Here is a 25,053-nt window from a genome sequence, read left to right on the forward strand (position 1 = left end):
CGTTAACTCCTTGCTCTTTTATTTCCAGTTTTTATTTTAATGCTTGGTTCATCCTTAATTTTAAAATTCAGTATCCTTAAAGGAACACCTATATAGTTTCTATTTATAGCCCAGTCATCGAAGAGCCTACTCTCCCTCTCTCACAAACCTCCTGCTTTACTCACAGTTATTTAGTTTCTAAGATTTAGCTCCATTTCTGGTAAGCAAGATGAAGGAGGGCCAAAGGAGGAGAAAAAGGAAAATATATCCACTAGAATCCTTTTGGTGCCAGTGGTAAAATAATAACAATTTGGGGGGTGGGGAGAGTTTTAAAACTACTGAATAAGGAATCTGAAAGTTAATCGTAGTTTTCAGTTGTCTGTTTCATTACATTTCTTTCGGTCTCTGCTCAGAAGATATACCATCAGAGATGTCTTTACCGACCCCTTCATTCCTATCCAAACAACTTTGTTTTTATGGTACTTGCCATTACTTGATATTATTTTAATTTTAATGTTACTTTCACATTAAAGTGTAAATTCAATATGTACAAGAACTTTGTTGACAGGTGTATTTGCAGCAGCTGGTACAATCATTGGAACCTAACAGGTCCGTATGAATGAGTGAATGAATGAATGACTCTATCCACAATACTCAGGTCCTCACATTATGATACATGGTCAAAGCACAACATTAACTTTTAACTTAAAAATACAAATATAAAAAGTAGCTACTAAGGAGATATTTGCTTAGTGGTAGGTGTTCTAAAAAAAAAAAAGGATATGTTCAAGATAACTCAATATCCCAAATTGATATGTTTTATCAGGAAAACAAACACACATAGAAACATAAAATTAGGCAGCCTAAAGAGTTGGAAAGGTTAAGAAGGAAGAGTTGAAAAGGTCAAAAAGCCTTCACCATTTTTGTTCTTAAACAAGAAGTTAACTCAATTGAAGTAAATTGACATTTTGAATAACAAGCTCAAAAACAAGCTTTAATATAAAACAATATGTATTCTAGATGGTAAGAAAAAGTCACTCATACATTTCCACTGATAACATTTAACAATAACTATTTTTATACACACATATGTCTATCTTTTTTATATAATTTAAATCAGAATCTGATCCCTTCTGGACTTGAACTTCTTTCATGTGATTATTGAGAAGAAAAAGAATATATTAGAAAGATAATTTATAAAGTTTATTTGGATATGACTACTTATTTTAGGTCGACTCTTGAAGGAACTTCAAACTCTGAAGTTGAAGAAAGATAGAATTAATCCTAATTTAAGAAATAGTTAAGAAAAAATATGAGAGATTTTAAAATTTTATTAAAAGATTTATTCCCTTTTGGGTGTAGGCACTGTGGGGTAGTACAAAGTACAGTGGTTTGGAATGAGGCTTTGTGATTTGTTTTAAGTAAACTCTACCCCCAAAGTGGAGCTTGAACTCATGACTCCAAGATCAAGATTCGCATACTCTACTGACTGAACCAGCCAAGTGCCCTGAGAGATTCTTTTAGATATAAGAATAAATATCTATCACTAACAAATGCTTAGATACATTAAAGGATTAAATTTTGCTACCTCCTAAAATATTTGAATTTTTTAAAAGGTTGAAAAGTACAATAACTTACCTATAGGATATCCCAATGCAAAGTCATTACTTTGTGTAGCAAAAATAGGGAATAGTCCAGCTTTGCTGAATCGACTATCAGGACTGGCAACCAGTAAGGTTAAGACACATACAATGAAAAATACGGAAGCTTTGGCAATCAAGATACTATATAGGAAAGACCAATCCACATTGGAAAAATTAAGTACAACCATATTTTTGAATAATAAAGCTGGAAGTGCAAATCTGGAGACAAAATTTCCCAGTCCTTTGGCCTGTGTTGATGTTATGACATTGGCTCTTCCTGCTATGTAGCCACAAAGGACTATGCCAAAGCATTCTAGTAAGGCTGGAAAAAGCCTTGTTATTGACATTGAAGGTGGGTCATTAGTGGAATTAAATCTATGCATCACTGTGGAGGAAAAAGTTTTGCTCATATTGACTGCAATGGTTAAGTTCTCTGCAGGTAAATTGGAAAAAGAATTCATTTTCGTTCACCCTCCAACTCCAACCAGATCTCTGGAAAGAAAGGAAAAAAGATTCAGTGTGACAATAAATCAGAAGACGAATTCTAGTTGAAAGCCTACACTGGCAAACCTAGACTTATCAAATGGCCAAATATGTACACTTTCTTCAACAACCACCAGAGAAAAATTACAATGAAAAAACAGGGGAGGGGGGGCGAGAGTGTTTGCTAACGATAACCTCTTTACTCTCAATGGTGGGTCAGCTCAAAATACTTATGTTGCTGTCCTATTTTCAGTATCAGACATGATTAAGATAAGATCCACAAATATGAGAGCTGCAGTGATACCCCATGGCTCTCTCCCATGATCCACACTTGAGCTCCACCTAGTGGGTAAGAGCTTGGGGCCCACAGAGTGTCTCCTGAATGTCCACCTGCATCCAAATTCCCTGGAAATTTCAGTTCTCAAGGCTACATACTGGACAGGAGAGTACTGCCTAGCCTGTGGTCATACTTGAGTACAGAACAAGAAGAAAAATATAGTAGAGTACCACATAACAACTTTATCTCTTCATCTGTGAAATGGCAATAATACTATCTACCTCACTGGGATTTGAGATGATTCAAGTCCCTTATAATCACATCTGGCACAAAGTAATCAGTTAACTTTTGGTAGTATATAAAAGAGAATGAAAAAGAAATGATGGCATCCTACCAGGCTACCCTTAGTTCCTTTTATACTAGCATCAGATATTTGCCTTCTTGAATGCCCCATAGTTCCCTTTGTGTCACAGGGACTTTGTACATGCTGTTCAGTCTAAAATGTTCTCTTCTCTACCTGCCATTCTCTATGTAATAACACCTGCTCACCCTCTAAATCATATAGTTCAGGAGTTTCTTCATCAGGTAAGGCTTCACTAACCCCGTAGCCAAGTCTTTTCCAAATAGAATCCGATTCCTTACCCGTAGGCTACTTTTTGCAGTTTGTAATTACGCTATGCATTAGAGTGACTATTTGATTTATGTCTATCTCTTTCACTAGACTTTAAGTGCCACATAAGTAGGGACTCTGCATGTTCTTGTTCACTGTTGTATACCTAATGCCTAGCACAGTGCCTGGTACACAGGAGGCACTAATATATTTATACTGAAATATTTACATATAAATATATATACTTATATATATATAGTATATATATTATTTTGATGAATGACTAAAATATTAATCTGCTCTTAAAACTTTCACCTTTTAGGGGCGCCTGGGTGGCGCATCGGTTAAGCGTCCGACTTCAGCCAGGTCACGATCTCGCGGTCCGTGAGTTTGAGCCCCGCGTCAGGCTCTGGGCTGATGGCTCAGAGCTTGGAGCCTGTTTCCAATTCTGTGTCTCCCTCTCTCTCTGTCCCTCCCCCGTTCATGCTCTGTCTCTCTCTGTCCCAAAAATAAATAAACGTTGAAAAAAAAAATTAAAAAAAAAAACTTTCACCTTTTATTTTTAATGTTTATTTATTTTGAGAAAGAGAGACCATGCATGCGGGTGGGACAGAGAGAGAGAGGGGGAAAGAGAGAATCCCAAGCAGGCTTCACGCTTAGCCCAAAGCCTGATGTGGGGCTTGATCTCCTGACTGTGAGATTACGGCCTGAGCTGATATCAAGAGTCAGACGCTTAACTGAGCCACTCAGGCACCTCAAACCTTTTGCCTTTTAGTGGACCAATGTTCTCTTTTAGGAACTATCTAGTTCATGGACAGAAATCTTTTTTTTCTGAATGATAAAGTATTCTAAGTTTTTCACTATAGCAACAGGCCATGACCACAAAATATGTTCTAAAATGTTCTAAAGCTATTCTAAAATGTTAAAGAACACAACGTGTGTTGTAAAATGTCCTAAAGATGTTCAGAAAATGCTAAAGCTAGAAAGAATTTGTTATGCTAGCATTACAATACTTAATCAGACTCCCCTCTTGCTGCCAGGGACACAGTGAACATGAGGGTTGGGCCACTTTGCAACTAATCAGCTTTCATGAGTAACTCAAAATTAATATGGTGACAATTGCCAATTTCTAAGTGATTATTCTGGGTTAACCATCTAAAGTGGACTTATATAAGGTAGAAAGTAAAAATGCTCACGATTTCCGAAATTTACAATGCTCAGGGGTAAGTTTTCAAACACCCACATGACATCAGAAAGACTCAGATAGCAGGCCAGAGAGCAGCAACAACTAATACACGGGGTGTGGACAAGCCAATTTTCTCTGTGCTACCCTCATATAAACTGAACCATTTAAAAACCTTACATGTAATCTGGATCCGGACAAGTGTTGTTCTACCAGGATTAGATAGGAGTGGTCAATATCCACAAAACCGATAATAATCACCTACTTGAAGTTTACCAAATAACCATCAAATTATATTCTGGGAAAGCTAATGGTTGGGATAGGTACCATTAGGTGAGGTAAAGAGCTGGTAAACAAAAGTATTAAACATTTGGAGCCCCTAACAGGTGTGGACCTGAAAAGGCAATGCCAAAGAATAAGATGAGAAACTTGTCCAGTCTTATGTTATTTCTTTAAAATTCCCATGGGGCGCCTGGGTGGCGCAGTCGGTTAAGCGTCCGGCTTCAGCCAGGTCACGATCTCGCGGTCCCTGAGTTCGAGCCCCGCGTCAGGCTCTGGGCTGATGGCTCGGAGCCTGGAGCCTGTTTCTGATTCTGTGTCTCCCTCTCTCTCTGCCCCTCCCCCGTTCATGCTCTGTCTCTCTCTGTCCCAAAAATAAATAAAAACGTTGAAAAAAAAATAAAAAAAAAATAAAAAAAAAATTCCCTATATTTCTTTGCCTGGAATATTAATAACTCATACTTGTCATTACTCCTTATTTGTACCGCACTCACATATCGATGTATTACAATAATTTTTTTAACAAACAGTTTTAACTAAATAGTGGCTGTTCTTTTTAAAAAAAAAAATTTTTTTTTAACGTTTTATTTATTTTTGAGACAGGGAGAGACAGAGCATGGACAGGGGAGGGTCAGAGAGAGGGAGACACAGAATCCGAAACAGGCTCCAGGCTCTGAGCTGTCAGCACAGAGCCCGACGCGGGGCTCGAACTCACGGACCGTGAGATCATGACCTGAGCCGAAGTCGGCTGCTTAACCGACTGAGCCACCCAGGCGCCCCAAATAGTGGCTGTTCAATTAAAAGAGTCAAATAGACCTGAACCCAATTTTGAGCCTTTTCACTTATCCACTCTTTGGGCAAGTTAAGTGCCCTCTCTGAACCTTAGCTTCTTCAACTGTAAATAAAATGAGAGTAAACACCTCCTTAAAGGGATATTGTGAGGAGTGGAGATTTTATTGTTCACACAGCTTTTATAAGTTCACACTTCAGAATTTGTAAGTTCACCCAGCTTATCACAGTAGCTTATCACACTGTAGGTCTTCAAGAAATGGTAGCAACTGCTATCAGGAATTGTGGTCCTAAGAACAGTAACAAATTAAATATAATTCATTGCCTTAGGCCAGTTCTTCAAACTTGGTATTAAAGATTCTCCAACTAAAATAGAGAGATGGGTGTGGTTTGTGAGATCGAGCCCCGAGTCAGGGTCTGTGCTAGCAGTGTGGAGCCTTCTTGGTATTCTCTCTCTCTCTAGCTCTCTTCCCCACCCCACCCCCTCCTCAAAATATATAAAAATAAACTAAAAGAAAAAAACAATAGAGAGATGGGATGGGTCATAGGTTATCAACTTTTGTTTCATACCAAACTAAGAGGAGTTCACTTTAATTCAGTTTGATCTCAAATAGTTTATAGCAGGGAAGGGAGAGCTCTTCATTTTTCTCAAGGTGATGGTCAAATAGTTGTAGCACTGCCCATGATTAACTGTCAGTCAAAAATTGAAAGACAGGGGCGCCTGGGTGGCGCAGTCGGTTAAGCGTCCGACTTCAGCTCAGCTCACGATCTCGCGGTTCGTGAGTTCGAGCCCCGCTTCGGGCTCTGGACTGACGGCTCAGAGCCTGGAGCCTGCTTCCGATTCTGTGTCTCCCTCTCTCTCTGCCCCTCCCCCGTTCATACTCTGTCTTTCTCTGTCTCAAAAATAAATAAACGTTAAAAAAATTTTTTTTAAAAAAAATTAAAAGACAAACTTTGAAAAGTAATCTGCCCCTACCCATAAAGATTCCTTTAATGTTCCTCCATATTATAAAAACAATACTTGCTAACAGAGGTAAGGTCAAAACCACCAAAAAGCACTTACAAAGGTTTCTCATCCCCCCCTGTCCTCCCCCCCTCGCAGTGGGAAGAGTATATGCTTTTTAAAGCATTCTTTTAAAATGAACAGGAACCACAGCAACGGAAGTTTTTAAAAAATCGCATCCAGTCTTTTCATCTCATTAAAAACAAGGGTTGCCAACAGAACAAACAAGTTGACCTGTCATAGTAAAAGACTGCTCACTGGCCACTCACTGGGGTGGGGAGTGGAGAAATGCTATACACAAACCACTTCTAGCCACTGATAGTTGGTTGACAACGTGAAGGAACCACTGAGACTGTAAACAACTGCCACTATTAAGTGAAAATGGGGAAGGGGGCTCTGATTTATTTCCAAGAGAAAGCTTTAAACTCTTAGGCTGTCTATTCTCACATACCCAATATCCACGATCCTGTGGGAAAAGCATAATATACTACGGTACTATTAAAGCACTCTTCAACATCAACAGTCCCACCATCCACCCACTCCCACCTACTTGCAGAAGACCAAATGTCCTCCCTAGAGACCCAGGGTGGGGAGCGCTGAGCACTGCCTCTTCCCTTGTCAGCAGGCACAGACTTTGGCCCTCCAAGATAAGGATGTGGAGGGACCTTAACCAAACAGGCTGCCCAGAGACCAGCTGCCACCTAATGCCTGGGCAGACGGCACTGGAAACGGAAAGGCAGAATGGGGTGTCTGTGCCTGGGATAAAAAGTTGGTCCCTCAGCTTCCTCAGGACATGGGATTAACAACGTCATGGTAACTGACATGCTCCAAAAAGGGGCAAGGAAGAAAATTCGGTGCAGTGCTCTAGGTACCTGGGCAGGAGCTCCCAGAGCAGATACTGAGGCCACCCCTCGGGATAAAAGGAAGAGTCCGAGAATGACAGCGTGGACGTACGTGCAATGAGGTGCTCCTCAAACTGGGGTATGGCAGTTCTGTCACTGGAGGGGACAAGCTGTCCCTTCCCCTATGTTAAGTCTTCCTGGGTGGCTCCGGAGGTCCTAAAAGCGAACGCTGCGGGACAGGCGCCGACAGCTGACTGCACGCAGCCAGGGTGCCAAGGGCGGGGCACTGCCCACCTGCCCAGACCCGAGGGGCGGGGATGGGGGCACCAAGGGTACGCAAGGCCGAGCCTGGGCCGGGCAGATTCGCGTCCCGGGGCCCCATCTCACCTGCTATGTCTGCAGCCCCTGGGCCACGAGAAGGGAGTCGATGCTCGTGGTGGGCCAACCAGGGAGGAAATCACCGTCATCTCCCACCCCAGCCCTCTCGACTGAGAGCTGCGGGCTGCTGGCGGCCGACTACAGCAGCTCTGTCACGTTCCGAGAAAGTGAGGTGCGGGTGTGCGGTGGCCAGGTCAGCTCCTCCCCGCGCCGGCCGCGCGGCCCCGCCTCGCCCCGCCTTTAGGCTCCGCCCCCGGCCTCAAGTCTAAGAGCTGCACCGCCCTGGGAACCTCCGAGCCTCCTGACCCCTGGACCCGCCTTCAAGCCCCGCCCCTCGCCACGAGCCTCCGAGCACACGTCCTCGGCCCCGCCTTAGGCTCCTCCCTCGCCGCGAGCCTCCGAGACGCTGGGTCTCTGGTCCCGCCCTCAGGCACCGCCTTCGGCCGCCGAGAGGTGGGGGAAACACTCGGTCCTTGGCTCCGCCCCCGCGCCGCAGGCTGCTAGCTGCCCAACTGCTAGACTCCCGCGGCGAGACTTCCGGTACCCGGCTCTCGCAAAATGGCGGCTGCGGCGGGCGCCTTTCCAGTCTCGTTTTCGTCGTTTTCAATTCAGGTGTGGAAGCATCTCGTCCTACCGCCTAACTCCCAACTTCTTGTGACCCGCTAATTCATGTGTTGGTTTGACTAGTCATTTGATAGCACAGAGTTTAAAATAGGACCTGGGTTAGAATCTTGCCTTTCCCCTTTCCCAAGGCAGTGCGACCTTGACCTTCCTAAATCAGAGCTTAAAATGTAGTTTTGGCACTGTGTTTAATTTAGATACAATAAGCAAGCGCCCAGTCCCTATTTGTGTTTTTGTTGTGTGGGAAAACTACATGCATATTCCCTCAGTGTAGTGAGAGGAAATTCCTTATATTGGTGGAAAACTTCCTGAGCTTGAAATGAAGTGGTCCCAAATATAAAGATCCATTTTAAACCTGATGAAAGCTTGTATTTGTACTAGTCTTTCAGAGTCAATATTGTTTCAAATTTAAGATATTTATAATATTACATTTAATATCTCCACAGGCTCTACTTTGCATCTTTAAATTTGTTCAGTCTGGCAACTTTAGTGTCTTCCTACCATCTTGGTAGTTTTAGTGCAAAGATACAAATTTGTGTGGCTCAACTTGAAAAATCAGTTAGCTAAGGATTGGTTAAAAGTTCAGAAAACTAAGCAGGAAAAGTGAGTGGAAACTGAAACTATAGAAAAGTCATGCATTCTACTCCTGTTCTCACTTCACCTTTGTTCTCTACCTTCACTCTTAATGGCCTTATATTTTCCCTTTGAACCTGGCTACTTTTTTTTTTTTTTAATCTTCTGAATATACTATCTCAAGACTAAAAGGATTTCTGTTTAGCAAGTATGAAGATTCATTCAACTAAATACATACTGAGTTTTGACTTTTAGGAGAACACATGAAGATATACCTGGAAAGGTAAGTTAAGGTCAACCTCTAGGAGGTTCCTTAGGTTGGTTTTAGAGTTTGGGCCTTATCCTCTGACCACAGTAAAACCATTAAATATGTTTTGACAGGAATGTGTCATAATGATCACATTGTTTTTGGATATGTAATCTGGAAGCTTTCCCAGGATTAGTTGAAAGACAGGAAGCAAGAAAAGCAAAAGACTTTGGGAAGAACCTAGACTCTAGGAAGTAAAGGCATACATACTCTGGAGTGATGATAGTGAAAAGAATGGAAATGGCCTGAGAGACATTACAAAAGGAGAAGTGAGGGGACTGGATTACTGATAAGACCAAAGAAGAGTAAAGAGATAATGAACCCAAGTACTTACTCCATTACAGTAAGGAACAGGAATTGAGCCAGGCAGCCTCTAATAAGCCTTCCTAGTTCTAAAGTTCCTTTATTTTCTATTGTTCTACTATCTGAAGATGAAAGGAAAAAATATTTCAAATGAGAGAAGCAGTTACAAGAAGAAAATAATGAATTTGATTTTAGGTCTAAAATCTAAAACCTTGATAAATTATCTAGTTCAGTCTCCTCTCTTGAAGGAGTTGTCATCATCCTCTCCATCGGAGGTCCTAGAGATTCAGCAGTTGATCTAAGAACACCCAGCTAGTTGGTGCAAGGGATTGGGAATGTAAGTGCTCACTGTCCTGTAAACTAACTGCTCCTGAAGGTATCAACACATGTAAGTAGAGATTGCTGATAGACGCCTAGAGAGAAAACAGAAGCTCAAGAGAGAAAAAGAATAGAGTAGGGGTGCCTGGGTGGCTCAGTCGGTTAAGCATCTGACTTCGGCTCAGGTCATGATCTCGCAGTCCGTGAGTTCGAGCCCCGCGTCGGGCTCTGGGCTGATGGCTCGGAGCCTGGAGCCTGTTTCGGATTCTGTGTCTCCCTCTCTCTCTGACCCTCCCCCGTTCATGCTGTCTCTCCCTGTCTCAAAAATAATAAATAAACGTTAAAAAAAAAAAAAAAAAAAAAGAATAGAGCTAAACATGTAGTTTGGAGATACCTGTATGGAGTGGATGAGTTTTCTGAGAAGAGCAGCTTGTACGGGGAAATTCTAGGAATAGAATGTATACAGAGATGAAAGACTTCATTAAAAAATCATTCTTAGATAGGTAATTACTGAATGCCAGAAGAAAACCATTCAATTTCACTTTCATATCTGCTAATCAGTCTGTAAGATGCTGACCTACATATACTATTAACTGAAAGAAGGGCAGAAAAGCTAAAAGTTATTCAAACTAATGGAGGGAAGCTGTAAATTAATCTTAATTCTTACTTACGAATAAACAGGACCTGTTCCTTCACACACACTGATATGGTAGGAAAAGATACAATTCAGTAGGGAGAGAGGGAAAGGATAGGACCTGAGGTCCCTGGGTGGAGAAAACATATTGGAACAATGCTGGGAGGATCTGACCACAGCAAAGCCCCTCAGGTGTAAGGTTCCTCTTAAGAATGTAACAGACATTACCTCCTCTCTCTCAGGTTTCCCTCAGTAATTTGACAAAGAGATCTGACTAAAAAAAAGTAGACCATAAAATGGATGATCCACAAGGAAAGGTGTGGCCATAGACCACCCCTCATACACTAGAAATGAGCCAATCAGGAAACAACCAGCACCTAGAGCTATCAAGCCCATAAGGGTAGAACCTTAGGAGGAACAAAAGGGTGGGTAGAAGGGGGGAGGGGGTGACCAGTACCTTATAAAACAAGGAGCCTTGCCTGTAGTCACAGGCATTCACCTTCAAATGTCCCGTCTGTAAAAAGAGCTTTCATACTATCCTTACTTTCTAATCTTGTACTTTAATAAACTGCCTGCTGCTCATTTCGTGTCCACCTCTTCATTCTTCGAAGCAGCAAGACAACAAACCCTAGGTATTGAAGTAAAAAAATCCTGCAACACCGATACCCTCATTTCCCCCAACTCTGGTCGATCAAGATTGACAGGAGGAATAAACCAAGTGGTTTGTATAATGACAAGGGTCATGTAGGATAGATGTTGAGGCAGTGTCATATAATGTAGATTCCTGGCAAATTTTGCTTTTTTCCGTAATGAAGTAGCTCTAATTTTTTTTTCTGATTTTGAATGTAATAAATAATTATGAAATATTAATATAATAGAGAAAGGAAGGAAGAAACAAAATCACAACATGTACAGATAATTTCTGTATGCTTTCACATACATTTTATTATGTAAGTACCTTTTTTCTATGCATATGTAGATTAAGAAAATAGGATCATATGATTTTTTTATATGCATGGTTTTTAATAACCTTTTAAATTTAATAATGTATAATTAACATTTTTATCCATATATAGATCTATATAATTTTTTTACCTATCAAGTATTCCCTATTGAAATTTTGAGTATGATCTTCCTTGGAAAAGTGGCACTCTGGGCCATCCATAGAGTCTTATCAAAGATGTGCAAAGAGGAAGACATGTCTAATATGATTTTTTTTTTAGTTTCTTTAAAACTCCATATCACCTTTCCATTTCTCTTTAGGGATACATATGATTCCAGAGAAGTGATCTTCACTTTGTCTTCAGAGGTGGTGTGACTAACCTAGACTATCCAATCGGTACATTCCACCCCTTTGGACTCGGTGATTTAGTCAGGGTGGGCATTGGCTCTAAGGTAGTTTGATGAATGACTCTTAGGACTTTTGCTGAGAATGCTGTCTCTTGCTTGCTGGACAGGAGGAAGATGCTGGTGGCCGTCTTGGGACAATGAGAGGAGCTAGTCTTAGAATGATGCGGACACCAAGGAAGGCACAGCAGAGAAAAGGAAACAAAAGGTCCTTGATGACATACTGAGTTATAGAATCAAGCTTCACTTGAAGCCATGATTGCCTGAAGCCTGTGGACTTCTCATTCATGTGAGCCAATCAATTTTCTTTATTGTTTAAGCAAGTTTGAATTGGGTTTTCTGTTACCTACATTCAAATGTGTAGAAAAAAATTCTAAAAGAAAATGTTAACAGTAAATATCTCTGAGTGGTGAAAACAGCCATGATTTTTTTTTTTCTGTGTAGAATAGTTCCCAAAATTTCTACCAAAAAAAAAAAAAAAAAAAGCATTAATTTTATTAAGAAAAAGCATGGAATAAGTCATAAAGTGTGTATTTTGGCTATGTGGAAATGGTGAACAGTACCTGATAGTAAATATTTTTCTAAAACAAATTTAAAAGCCACTACTGTATATTAAACTAGGTATACAAAATCCACACATAAAATAGAATAAGAACATTGATACCGTGCAATATATGAATTTATATAAGGCTAAGGCTTAATCTTTATAAGGTTAATCTTTGTATCCTTAGATGTTCCATAAATGGTTTTTGAATGATTGACTAACCCAAATGGCCTACCAGCTATCAGAATGTTAAAATGTTCTTTTATTCAATGGGAACTATTTGATATAAGCAACTGTCATATAGCTTTTTTATAATAGCTGGATTTCTTATTTTTTCCAGCTTTTCCTTTGGCCCAGGTTTATAGCCATATTTAAATATTCTCCCAAATTGTGGGAGTTTTTTGGTTACTTTAAATGCTATAATTAAATAATTTAATTTCTGGACTATCAAGCTAAAACCCTTAAAAGTACCTTTTAATATGCACATATAAAAAAATATACACATACATATATTATGTATGTGTGTTTGTGTTTTCGCAATTACATAATAACTACCCCCCTTTCAATCTGCTAGTAAAATATTCATACAGAGCTACCAGGTTGGTGAACACGTGGAGGTGCTGGGAGAGTGGCTTTCCCAGAAAGGGCATGGAGCTTGGCACCCAGTCCCACATACCTTGTCTTACGCCTCTCTTCCAATTTGGATGTTCATCTGTATCCCCCTTTATCATATCCTTTTGTAATGAACTGGTAAATATAAAAAATATATATATTATATATAATATATATATGTATATATATATATACACATACACATATATATATATGGTTTAAATATATATATATACACATATATATATGGTTTAAAAATATATATATACATACACATATATATGTATATATATATATATATGTGTGTGTATATATATATATATTTTTTTTTTTTTAAACCAGTGAGGGAAGTGGAATGTAAACCTCTCACCTTGTTATTGGTCTTATTTACCTCGGGTAAGGCTCAGATGTGGTTAAATAGGCAGAGGCTTTTTCTGGGCAAGCATTTAAAAAGTTAAGCAGGAAAAGGATAAAACCAGAGTTACTAAGTTATAAAACTGAAAGCTAAACTACTTAGGTAAGATAGGGTGCAGAAATCATACAATAAAAGCATGATGGCTTTGGAGGTCCATCCAACAAGAAGGACTTAGTTTCTTGATACTTGTGGTTTTGTTTCAACCACTGTTTTGTTGTTGTTGTTGTTAAAGGGTTAGAGATCAGAAACATAAAAATGAAAAACAAAAAAATTACACCTGTTTTTATTACTAGTTTTCTCATTTAAAAATGTTCTCATAGACAACATTTATTTTATAAACTATTATTAAAGAAAGACTCATAAGTGTGTAGAGAATTTTGTAATCTAAGTAATCTCTAAGATGAAAACCTGTAACTCTAAGCAACTATGTAAAATATAAAGAGGAAGTGGAGAAAACTTCAGATTTAACTTTGATTTTGGAGTAAGAAGATCTTTGATGCTCGTTAATAAATATGTAGAACCTTTACTTGACACATCCCCAAAGGCAAGGGAATTAAAAGCAAAAATGAACTACTCGGACCTTATGAAGATAAAAATTCTGCACAGCAAAGGAAACAACCAACAAAACTAAAAGGCAACCAACGGAATGGGAAAAGATATTTGCAAATGACATATCAAACAAAGGGCTAGTATCCAAAATCTATAAAGAGCTCAACAAACTCCACACCCAAAAAACAAATAATCCAGTGAAGAAATGGGCAGAAAACATGAATAGACACTTCCCTAAAGAAGACATCCAGGGGCGCCTGGGTGGCGCAGTCGGTTAAGCGTCCGACTTCAGCCAGGTCACGATCTCGCGGTCCGTGAGTTCGAGCCCCACGTCACGCTCTGGGCTGACGGCTCGGAGCCTGGAACCTGTTTCCGATTCTGTGTCTCCCTCTCTCTCTGCCCCTCCCCCGTTCATGCTCTGTCTCTCTCTGTCCCCCCCCCAAAAAAAAAAAAAAAAAAAGTTGGAAAAAAGAAGACATCCAGATGGCCAACAGGCACATGAAAAGATGCTCAACATCGCTCCTCATCAGGGAAATACAAATCAAAACCACACTCAGATCTATCACCTCACGCCAGTCAGAGTGGCCAAAATGAACAAATCAGGAGACTATAGATGCTGGCGAGGATGTGGAGAAACGGGAACCCTCTTGCACTGTTGGTGGGAATGCAAATTGGTGCAGCCACTCTGGAAAACAGTGTGGAGGTTCCTCAGAAAATTAAAAATAGACCTACCCTATGACCCAGCAATAGCACTGCTAGGAATTTACCCAAGGGATACAGGAGTGCTGATGCATAGGGGCACTTGTACCCCAATGTTTATAGCAGCACTCTCAACAATAGCCAAATTATGGAAAGAGCCTAAATGTCCATCAACTGATGAATGGATAAAGAAATTGTGGTTTATATACACAATGGAGTACTACGTGGCAATGAGAAAGAACGAAATATGGCCCTTTGTAGCAACATGGATTGATCTGGAGAGTGTGATGCTAAGTGAAATAAGCCATACAGAGAAAGACAGATACCATATGGTTTCACTCTTATGTGGATCCTGAGAAACTTAACAGAAACCCATGGGGGAGGGGAAGGAAAAACAAAAAGGAGGTTACAGTGGAAAAGAGCCAAAGCATAAGAGACTTAAAAACTGAGAACAAACTGAGGGTTGATGGGGGGTGGGAGGGAGGAGAGCGTGGGTGATGGGTATTGAGGAGGGCACCTTTTGGGATGAGCACTGGGTGTTGTATGGAAACCAATTTGACAATAAATGTCATATATTAAAAAAAATAATAAAAAAAATCAAAACAAAATAAATGGGTAGAACTTTTGAGTAAATAACGAGCTCAAGAGAAATCTAACACCTCCTCAGCACAACAATTAAGCACAAACGTCAGAAACATTCTCCCAGTAGAGTATGTATTTTAAGGAGTTCTTGTCCTCTTCCTTCTTTTGATGGACAGGTTCTCTATCTGTGTTGATTTCCGTAGTATCCTCAGTGCCTGGAACAGTGCTTGGCACATAGCAGACCCTTGATAAATATCTGTTGACCTCCTAACTATTGGAATGCCAGCTGTATAAGTTTGTAAAGTTTCTGTTTTTAGAGAATCACTTCAAAGGGAAACACCTGCTCTTATTCTTCTTTCAACTGTCAACCAACATAACGGACAGAGAACAAATATCAGAACTCAAGTCTCTGTGATCATTATCGTGACTGACAATGGCTGAAACACAATAAATCATGGGAGTATCATCTTTTGCTCGTGACATAGACTAATTATGATAGTGTCCCAATAGTGAATTCTACACAAATTTAAATATCCCCAGAATTCAAAAACTCATTTAGGAACCTAGTCAGAAAGAGGCTTGGGCACTAGATTTGGAGATGGTTGTTCTTGGAGGATAGAGTTGATAAGCGTAAGCTTCTCAGTGCAGTGTTAAGTGCGCTGCAATCTAGGCTTTTATATCTAATAGCATGATTAACTATATCCTCAAGTCTGGCTTATTAGTTTTAATGGCCTAACTCAAATGCCCTTACAGGGGTTTATTCTCAAATATTTTGGAGACAAGATGTTTATAGTAATGTTAAAATTTGATAAAATTCCCACAAGGTTCGGGGCGCCTGGGTGGCGCAGTCGGTTAAGCGTCCGACTTCAGCCAGGTCACGATCTCGCGGTCCGTGAGTTCGGGCCCCGCGTCAGGCTCTGGGCTGATGGCTCAGAGCCTGGAGCCTGTTTCCGATTCTGTGTCTCCCTCTCTCTCTGCCCCTTCCCCGTTCATGCTCTGTCTCTCTCTGTCCCAAAAATAAATAAACGTTGAAAAAAAAAAAAATTAAAAAAAAAAAAATTCCCACAAGGTTCTTAGAAATTTCATTTCATATGTTGCCTCAGTAGCTGGTCAAGGACTTTTTTTTTTCTTTAACATAATGGTCTTCATCAAACCAAGAACTAGTATTAAGAGTTTAAGCCCTGGGGCGCCTGGGTGGCGCAGTCGGTTAAGCGTCCGACTTCAGCCAGGTCAAGATCTCATGGTCCGTAAGTTTGAGCCCCGCGTCGGGCTCTGGGCTGATGGCTCAGAGCCTGGAGCCTGTTTCCGATTCTGTGTCTCCCTCTCTCTCTGCCCCTCCCCCGTTCATGCTCTGTCTCTCTCTGTCCCAAAAATAAATAAACGTTGAAAAAAAATTAAAAAAAAAAAAAAGAGTTTAAGCCCAATATTTGCCATAGTGAATAGAATTGTTTATTTTATTTCACTTCGTTTTACCTATTTATGTATGTATGTATTTTATTTTTGTGATATACCACTTGAATTTTTTTTTTCAAATTTTTATTTAAATTCTAGTTAGTTAACATATAGTGTAATATTGGTTTCAGGAGTACAATTTAGTGATTCATTACTTACATGTAACACCCAGTGCTCATCATAACAAGTGCCCTCCTTAATGCCTATCACCCATTTAACCCATCTCCCCAACCACTTCCCCTCCAGCAACCCTCAGTTCATTTCTCTATAAGTGAGGACTCTGTTATTGTTTGCTTCCCTCTCTTTATTTTCCCTTCCCCTATGTTCATCTGTTTTGTTTCCTAAATTCCACATGTGAGTGAAATCATATGGTCTTTTTCTTTCTCTGACTGACTTGTGTTGCTTGGCATAATACACTCTAGCTCCATCCACACAGTTGCAACTGGCAAGCTTTCTTTTGATTGCTGAGTAATGTTCCATTGTATATACATCACATCTTCTTTATCCGTGGAATTGTTTTAGAGGCAAAAGAAGATTATCCCTGGGCAATTGAAACCGTTTTTAGGAATCTTCAAACTACAAGCAGTGGTCCCAGTGAAGAAGCATGTTTGAATATCTCTTTCAACCACTGTAATTTTGCTCATCCAACCACGTGTGTCAAAAATTACAGTATGAAGGAAATGGCCAGTTTTCTTATTTGTCCTAAATTCCTGTGCTAACTTCAGAAGGTGGTGAGCATGAAGGGAAGGTGACCTTTGTTACAGGGAGTTTAGCCTGTGTTGGGAGGTTGGAGAAGAAAAAGCCTTCATGGGAGTAGCTAGACATTTCAAAAAATTGCACTGCATTAGTAGAGGTAATTACAAAGTAACTCAAGTAAGAGAAAGTTGTCTCCTTCCCTGGCTCCTAGAAAGGGAAATAGGGAACTTTTATATCAGTCCCACTGAGATTAAGCAACCAACAGGGAAGCTGTTGGTAAGGAGACAACTGGTGCAGAGATGGTGCTATTGGTAATATTCTACAGAAGGATGAAGGGAGGAGGGATAGGATTTGGACACTTCCTGCAATCTGACGAGAGCTTTCTATTGTTTCCTCTTTTAGGCCTCAATCTTGTGTTTTCAACACTGTGTCATTTTTCTCTTTCTCAGCATTTTCTCATGTGTTCAGTCTTCTCATTTCATTATGCTAAGCCAGAGAGTTGGTGCTAACAGGCTATCTGCTTGCTGTATACATTATTTGTTAATATGATTTGCATGTTAGTATGGGTTACTGATCAAGGACATGGGAGAGTCAAATGATCAAATAAATGGAAGAACACAAGAGTGGGGATCGGTCATAAGGATTGAGGTACAGAGTGTAAAAAAGCAGAATGTTTAATCATAGTCAGTAGTCCAAAGATCTATAGGAATAGTTCTCAACCAGGGCTTCACACCAGAACCACTTGGGGAATATGCATTTTAAAGATACAGATGCTAGGGCCCCAGCCAGACTTACTAAGTCAACATCACTGGGATCAGGTCCAAGATGTGAATTTTTTTTTCTAGATTCTGTAGATGATTCTAATGCAAACTACTGTCCAAGAGCTACTCATTTAGGGAATAAACTAGAAGTTATATATCTGTTTCAAGGACAGGCAAGAATATTTGTCTTAGAGGAGAGCAGAAAAAAATTTCTGGAGTCTCAGTGCTCTGTGGCGAGACATATGTTCTCATGATATAGAAAAGGAGACACTGAATCTGACAGCTTCCTTCAGAAATCCATTTCAATAGCCAAATTCCTATCAGGACATTGTTCCTCATGTGAAAACCGTTTGTTTGTTTGTCCTTTGTAGAGAAAAGCAAACCAAAACAAAACTGATCACTGTCTTTGTGTCTTGTGTATATACACCATTTCTTCACTATAGTGCCATTATCAAATCCCAGTCAGAAAGCTGTGGGTGAAACTAGATGAAGTAATTTTATGACACACTCAATAACTAAGCCAGTACATTTACTGTATTGTGGATTAGGTAGCAACCCCAGTGCGGTCACTTCACTGTCTCTTAAAACTTCAGTTTTTGAGAAATAACCATAATTCCTCTTATCTTTCTTCAGAGATGTTATTTTCTAAAATACGGCTCTTTACTAATCTTTTCCTTCATAGTTTACACATTTGGTGTCTTATTTAAAAAATCCTCCCCTCGAGGGAGGCAAACCATAAGAGACTCTTAAATACAGAGAAAACACTGAGGATTGATGGAGGGGAGCGGGGGAGAGGGGGAAATGGGTGATGGGCATTGAGGAGAGCACTTGTTGGGATAAGCACTAGGTGTTGTATGTAAGCGATGAATCACGGGAATCTACCCCCCAAAACCAAGAGCATACTGTATACACTGTATGTTAGCCAACTTGACAATAAATTATATTAAAAAAACAAACAAATAAATAAAAAATCCTCCCCTTAGGGCGCCTAGATGCCTCAGTTGGTTAAGAGGCCAACTTCGGCTCTGGTCATGATCTTGCCATCCATGAGTTTGAGCCCCACGTTGGGCTCTGTGCTGACAGCTCAGAGCCTGGAGCCTGCTTCACATTCTGTGTCTCCCTCTCTCTCTGCCCCTCCCCCACTCATGCTCTGTCTCTGTCTCAGAAATAAACATTAAAAAAAATTAAAAAAAAATTGTTATTCTCTGTACTATTTTTCAGATTCGTATATATTATTAAAGCCCCTCTCTAGATTCAAAGTGTGGAAAATTCCTGTGCAATACAGAGTACTTCCGTAGCTCCTGCTATAGAGCCTAGATCAGAAAACCCTCACTGGAGAGTAAAATGAAATAGGAATGTACAAAGAGATAAAAATCTATTAGATAGCAGAGCAGTATCAGCTAATGGAGATATAAATTACCTTACAGTCAATGTATATTTCCCTTAGCAATACCAAAGAGGTGAGACCTTAGCCTTGAGAAGAGTGAGCAAATGCAGGATGTGTGAACTAACGGCTGCTAATCATCCTATAGATATGCTTATCACATGTTTGTTGGCTGTCTAGCAGGGATATACTTATCTGTTTGTCAAATGTCTAGCAGGGATACACTTATCATCTGTTCGTCAAATGTCTGGCGGGGCCTTTAGGATACCCTTGAGCAAAAGCCACTTTACAGCTCCATGTCGGCTCTGTTAAAAACCCAACCACCTAGAGGAAAGTAAAATTTTGATTAAATTCCTAGGAGGTGTTCCACATCTGAACCCTGCTCTGACCTCCCATGCCCACCTACTCCCTCAGGTCCTTGGCTTCACTTTAGCACTGGTTGTTGGAATTTGGGCTCCAATTCCTGAAGTCCTTTATGAACATCTATTATCTACTGTCTTTTGCCTGCCTCCAGGATTGCATCAGACACCTGGTTCTGCCCACCTGTGATTGATTTGGCTCACTTCTACACTCTGCCCTGTCTAATCAAAATCATAGGGCCTCCATATAGGATCCTTAATATCATTTCAAGCTGATGAGAATAAGCTTCCAACCATAACCTTCCAGCTGTTACCTGTTGGAGACTATTACTTGCACTCGCAAATCCAGACCTTTTGGATACTGTCCATGTACTCAGATGGTCTAATTGACTATCATCCCAGCAAACAAGGCATTTCTATTGGTATAAAATACAGTTGAACCTTAACACGGATTTGAACTATGCGGGTCCACTGATAATGCATTTTTTTTTGATAAATACAATATAGTACTGTAAATGTATTTTATGATCTTTTCTCTTTTCTCGTCTTTTGTTTTCTTTTCTCTTCTCTTCTCTTCTCTTCTCTTCTCTTCTCTTCTCTTCTTTTCTTTTCTTTTCTTTTCTTTTCTATAGAGAGAGACAGAACATGCAAGCTGGGGAGAGGGGCAGAGGGGGAGAGAGAGAATCTTAAGCAGGCTCTATTCTCCGCATGGAGCCCAGTGCAGGGCTGGATCCCACAACCCTGGGATTGTGACCTGAGCCGAAATCAAGAGTCAGTCACTCAACCAACTGAACCATCCAGGTGCCCCTAAAACAAACTATTTTATTTAGAGAAATTGTTTCTGTTTGTATTACTAGTCATTTTTTGTCCCCATAGGGGCCAACCAATTACAGACCTTTCTTCTGTAGTCACATGCCCCTTCTGACCCCAGTTTGGGAAGGTTCTTCACTCTTCAGGACTCATCTGAGTAGATTTGGTCCACCTGGGTAATATCTTCGCATCTCAAGGTCCTTCACTTAATCACACATAGCTTTGTGTACTTTTTTCCAAGTCCCTTTTGTCATGTAAAGTAACATGTTCACAGGTTCTGGGAATAGAACATGGATATTTTAGGAAGGTCATTATTCAGTCTATAATACATTTTTTTTTCATAGGAACACTGACAAACCAGACTATTCACAAACTGAATAAATGCCATTCTGTAATAGCATAATTACCCTTAATATATGTCTTCCCAACTAGATTATAAACCCCTATTTTTGGTTCCTAGAATTTAGCTCAGTGCCCTGTATAAAGTCAATTCTCAACAGGGTTTTGTTTACAAGAAACATATGGAGGTAAGTAGGTAGATAGATAGGGATATGGATATGTACATACACACAGAAAGCAAACATAAAACAGCCTATTTAAAAAGGATTTTTTTAATGTTTATTTTTGAGACAGAGAGAGAGCAGGGTAGGGGCAGAGAGACTGGGGCTGGGGGACACAGAATCCAAACCAGACTCCAGGCTCTGAGCTATCAGCATAGAGCCTGATGTGGGGCTTGAACTCAAACTGGGAGATCATGACCTGAGCCAAAGTCAGATACTTAACCAACTGAGCCACCCAGGCGCCCCTAAAACAACCTATTTTATTTAGAGAGATTGTTTCTGTTTGCATCACTGGTCAGTTTTTGTGCCCATAGGGGCCAACCAGTTACCAGGGATCACTGGGATGGGCCTATCATCTGAGTCTATGGGGGCTGATCTAGAACTGGGATGGACCAGGAACCTGATTTCATGGAGCCAGCCTGGAGACCGGGGTCAGAGAGGCCAGCTTGGCACTAGGGTGAGCCTGGAATCTGGGGCTGCAGGAGTCATCCTGTCACCTGTGGTCTTGGGGGGCCAGCCAGGAAGTTAGGTCTACAGGTCCAGACTAGTGCTAGTGCAGACCATGAGCCTGGGTCTTTGGAGCAAGCCTTAAGGCTGGTGCCTTGGGGACTGCCCTGGTGATGGGATGAGCTAGGAGCCTGGGTCTGTGGCAGCCTGTCTAGTCTAGATCCACAGAGGCCAGCATGGTGCTGGGGGTAGTAAGGGGCCTGAGGCCACAGGGTTTGGCCTGGTGTTGGGGTGGACTGAAAGCCTGGGCCTGTGCCGGTCACCCTTGTGCTGGGCCTGTGCCGGTCACCCTTGTGCTGGGCCCAGCCAGGAGCTTAAGTTTGTGGGTACTCATTTGGAGCCTCGGTGTGTGCAAACTATTGGGGAGCCAGGAGCCACAGGAACTACCCAGGGCCATGGGCAGTGGCTGGTGCTGGGATATGCCAAGAGTCTGGGTTCTTAGGATCTTACCAGGAGCCTAGGGCTACGGAAGCCTTCTGGGGCCACTGGAACTGGGCAGTGCTCAGATGAGCCAGGGGTCTGGGTTTGTAGCATCCCCCTGGGAACCTGGAGCCAAGGGAGTCCCCTGCGACCATTGGGGCCTAAAGGCACTGGAGTGATGTGGGGACTTGGGTTTGTGAGAGCCTGTAAAGAGGCACCTAAGGCTGTAGGTGTTGACTGGATGCTGGGGCAAGGTGGCTTTGGCTGGGGTCCACAGTGAAATCATATAGTCACTTCACTCACCTCCCATGGAGAGGGTCTCTCTCTCAGCCTAGGCTGTCCTGGCTTAGAGGAGGGGTGATGGGACAATATGAATGTATTTCTTATCATCCTCAGTGAGTCTTTTCCTATTTCTCTGCTTCACCCAGATTCTGTAATCAATCACCTGGAATCCTTGGCTCTTGTGAAGGTATTTTCATACATGCATAGTTGTTTAGATTAATGCCTCTGGGATGAAATGAGTGCTAGAAATTCCTATGCTGCCGTTTTGGTGATATCACTCTCCTCCTGGGTCATGCTTTTTATTATATGTGCTGCCAAAGCGAGCACTGGGTCATGCTTTTTGATCCACTCTGACAATCTCTGTCTTTTAATTAGTGCATTCAGACTGTTGACATTCAAAGTGATTATTGATATAGTTGGATAAATAGCTATCACATTTGTTACCATTTTCTATTTGTTACCTCTTTTCTGCCTTTTGTGGTTTTAACTGACCATTTTATATAATTCCATTTTTAATCCTTTTTTTTAGTGTATCAGCTATACTTCTATTTTGCCTTTTTTAAGTGTTTGCCCTAGAATTTGCAATATAGATTTACAACTAATCTAAGTCCACTTCAAATAACACTATACCTCTTCATGAGTAGTGCAAATACCTTATCATAATAAAATAATCCTAATTTCTTCCTCCTATTGCCATACTTATAAGTAAGTATACATATATACATATAGAAGCATATATCGTCAAATCCAGTGTTGTTATTATTTTGAACAAACTGTTATCTTTTAGATCAATAAGGAGAGAAATAAAAATTTTTATTTTGCCTACACTTATTTCTTCTCCAGCGCTCTTCCTTTCTTTATTTAAATACAAGTGTCTGACATACATCATTTTCCTTCTCTCTACAGAACCTCTTTTAAACTTTCTTGAAAGGCAGGTCTACTGGCACCGAATTCCCTTAATATTTATTTGTTTGAGAAAGTCCTTATTTCTTTTTCATTTTTGAAGGATAACTTTGTAGGCTACAGAATTTTAGGTTGGTGAGTTTTTCTGTCAACACTTTATTTTTTATTTTATTTCATTTATTTATTTATTGAGGGGGGAAGGGGAAGGGCAGAGCAAGAGAAGGGGAGAGAGAATCCCAATCTCATGAACCGTGAGATCATGATCTGAACCAAAATCAAGAGTCTGACACTTAACCACTTAACCGACTGAGACACCAAGGTGTCCCTCTGTCAATACTTTAAACGTTTCACTCCCATTTTTTCATACTTGCATGGTTTTTGAGAAGTCAGATGTCATTCTTATCTTTGCTAGTCTGTAGGTAATGGATTTTTATCCTTGGGCTTCTTTCAGGATTTTCTGTAGTTTGAAACTGATATGACTAAGTGTAGTTTTGCAGGGAGATTTATCCTGTTTGCTATTCTCTGAACATCTTGGATCTGCAATTTGTTGCCTGACAATAATTTGGGGGAAATTCAGTATGGTTTCAAATATTTCTTCTGTTCATTTCTTCTGGCATTCCCATTGTTTATATGTTACATTTTTTGTACCCAGTTCTTGGATATTTTGTTGTTTCTTTTTTCAGTCTTTTTTCTCTTTGCTTTTCAGTTTGGGAAGTTTCTACTGAAGTATCTTTTTTTTTTTTAATTTTTTTTTAATGTTTTATTTATTTTTGAGACAGAGAGAGACAGAGCATGAACAGGGGAGGGTCAGAGAGAGGGAGACACAGAATCTGAAATGGGCTCCAGGCTCTGAGCTGTCAGCCCAGAGCCCAACGCGGGGCTTGAACTCACAGACCGTGAGATCATGACCTGAGCCGAAGTCGGACGCTCAACCGACTGAGCCACCCAGATGCCCCCTACTGAAGTATCTTTAAACTCAGAGATTCTCTCTTCAGCTGTGTCCAGTCTACTAATAAGTCCAACAAAGGCATTATTCACTTTTGTTACAGTGTTTTTTATCTCTAGTATTTCTTTTTATTCTTTCCTAGAATTTCCATATTTTTGCTTACATTGCCCATCTGTACTTGCATGCTGTCTACTTACCAGAGAACTTAGTATATTAATTATAGTTGTTTTAAATTTCTGATGTGATAATTCCAACATCTCTCTTGTATCTGAGCCTGGCCCTGAGGCGTCCTCTGTCTCTTCCACTTATGTTTTTTGCTTTTTCATATATCTTGTAATTTTTTTCTTGGAAGCTGGGCATGATGTACAGAGTGAAAGGAACTGCTATAAATAGGCCTTTAGTAATGTGATGGTAAGGTGGAGGGGAAGGGAAGTTTTATAATCTTATGATCTGGTCTCAGTCTTTTAGTGTGCCTGTGCCCTTTGGACTGTGAACCTCTAAAGTGCTTCTCAGTCCTCCTCCCTCCATACCCTTAAGTGAGACAGGATGGCTAGAGGGGGCTGGAAGTGGATCTTTCCCTTCCCCCAGGCTAGTTAGGCTCTGATAATACCCCAGCCGGTTAAGCTGTGATTAAATAGTACCTTCTGAAGGCAGACCTTGTTAAGAACAGAATGCTCTGGTATATTTTTATTTTTTTTTTTTTAAATTTTTTTTTTCAACGTTTATTTATTTTTGGGACAGAGAGAGACAGAGCATGAACGGGGGAGGGGCAGAGAGAGAGGGAGACACAGAATCGGAAACAGGCTCCAGGCTCTGAGCCATCAGCCCAGAGCCTGACGCGGGGCTCGAACTCACGGACCGCGAGATCGTGACCTGGCTGAAGTCGGACGCTTAACCGACTGCGCCACCCAGGCGCCCCTGGTATATTTTTAAATGGTTTCTTTTCCTCTTCCCCTGCCAAAAACGTAGTGGGGAAGAAAGAGTGTGGATTTTTCTTCGATAT

The 25,053-nt window shown here is 40.7% G+C and overlaps 1 protein-coding gene across 2 annotated transcripts in view; it reads right to left on the bottom strand.

Moving 5' to 3' along the window:
* Nucleotides 1-7,691, bottom strand: part of GPR155 (G protein-coupled receptor 155) — a 49,836-nt gene extending 42,145 nt beyond the window's left edge. The window contains exons 1-2 of one of the 2 annotated variants that reach the window (XM_025935386.2): nt 7,476-7,691; nt 1,618-2,114 (exon numbers count right to left, since the gene is read on the bottom strand). In XM_025935386.2, coding sequence (XP_025791171.1) covers nt 1,618-2,083 — 466 coding nt within the window. In that variant the 5' untranslated portion in view covers nt 2,084-2,114; nt 7,476-7,691. Of the gene's footprint in view, nt 1-1,617; nt 2,115-7,200; nt 7,435-7,475 lie in introns of those variants that run through there. The other variant, XM_086718929.1, reaches the window with a different exon arrangement.
* Nucleotides 7,692-25,053: the final 17,362 nt, after the last annotated feature.

Source organism: Puma concolor, chromosome C1 (assembly GCF_028749965.1).
Source record: "Puma concolor isolate L17-30 chromosome C1, mPumCon1.1.hap2, whole genome shotgun sequence".
In the NCBI taxonomy this organism is placed as follows: domain Eukaryota; kingdom Metazoa; phylum Chordata; class Mammalia; order Carnivora; family Felidae; genus Puma; species Puma concolor.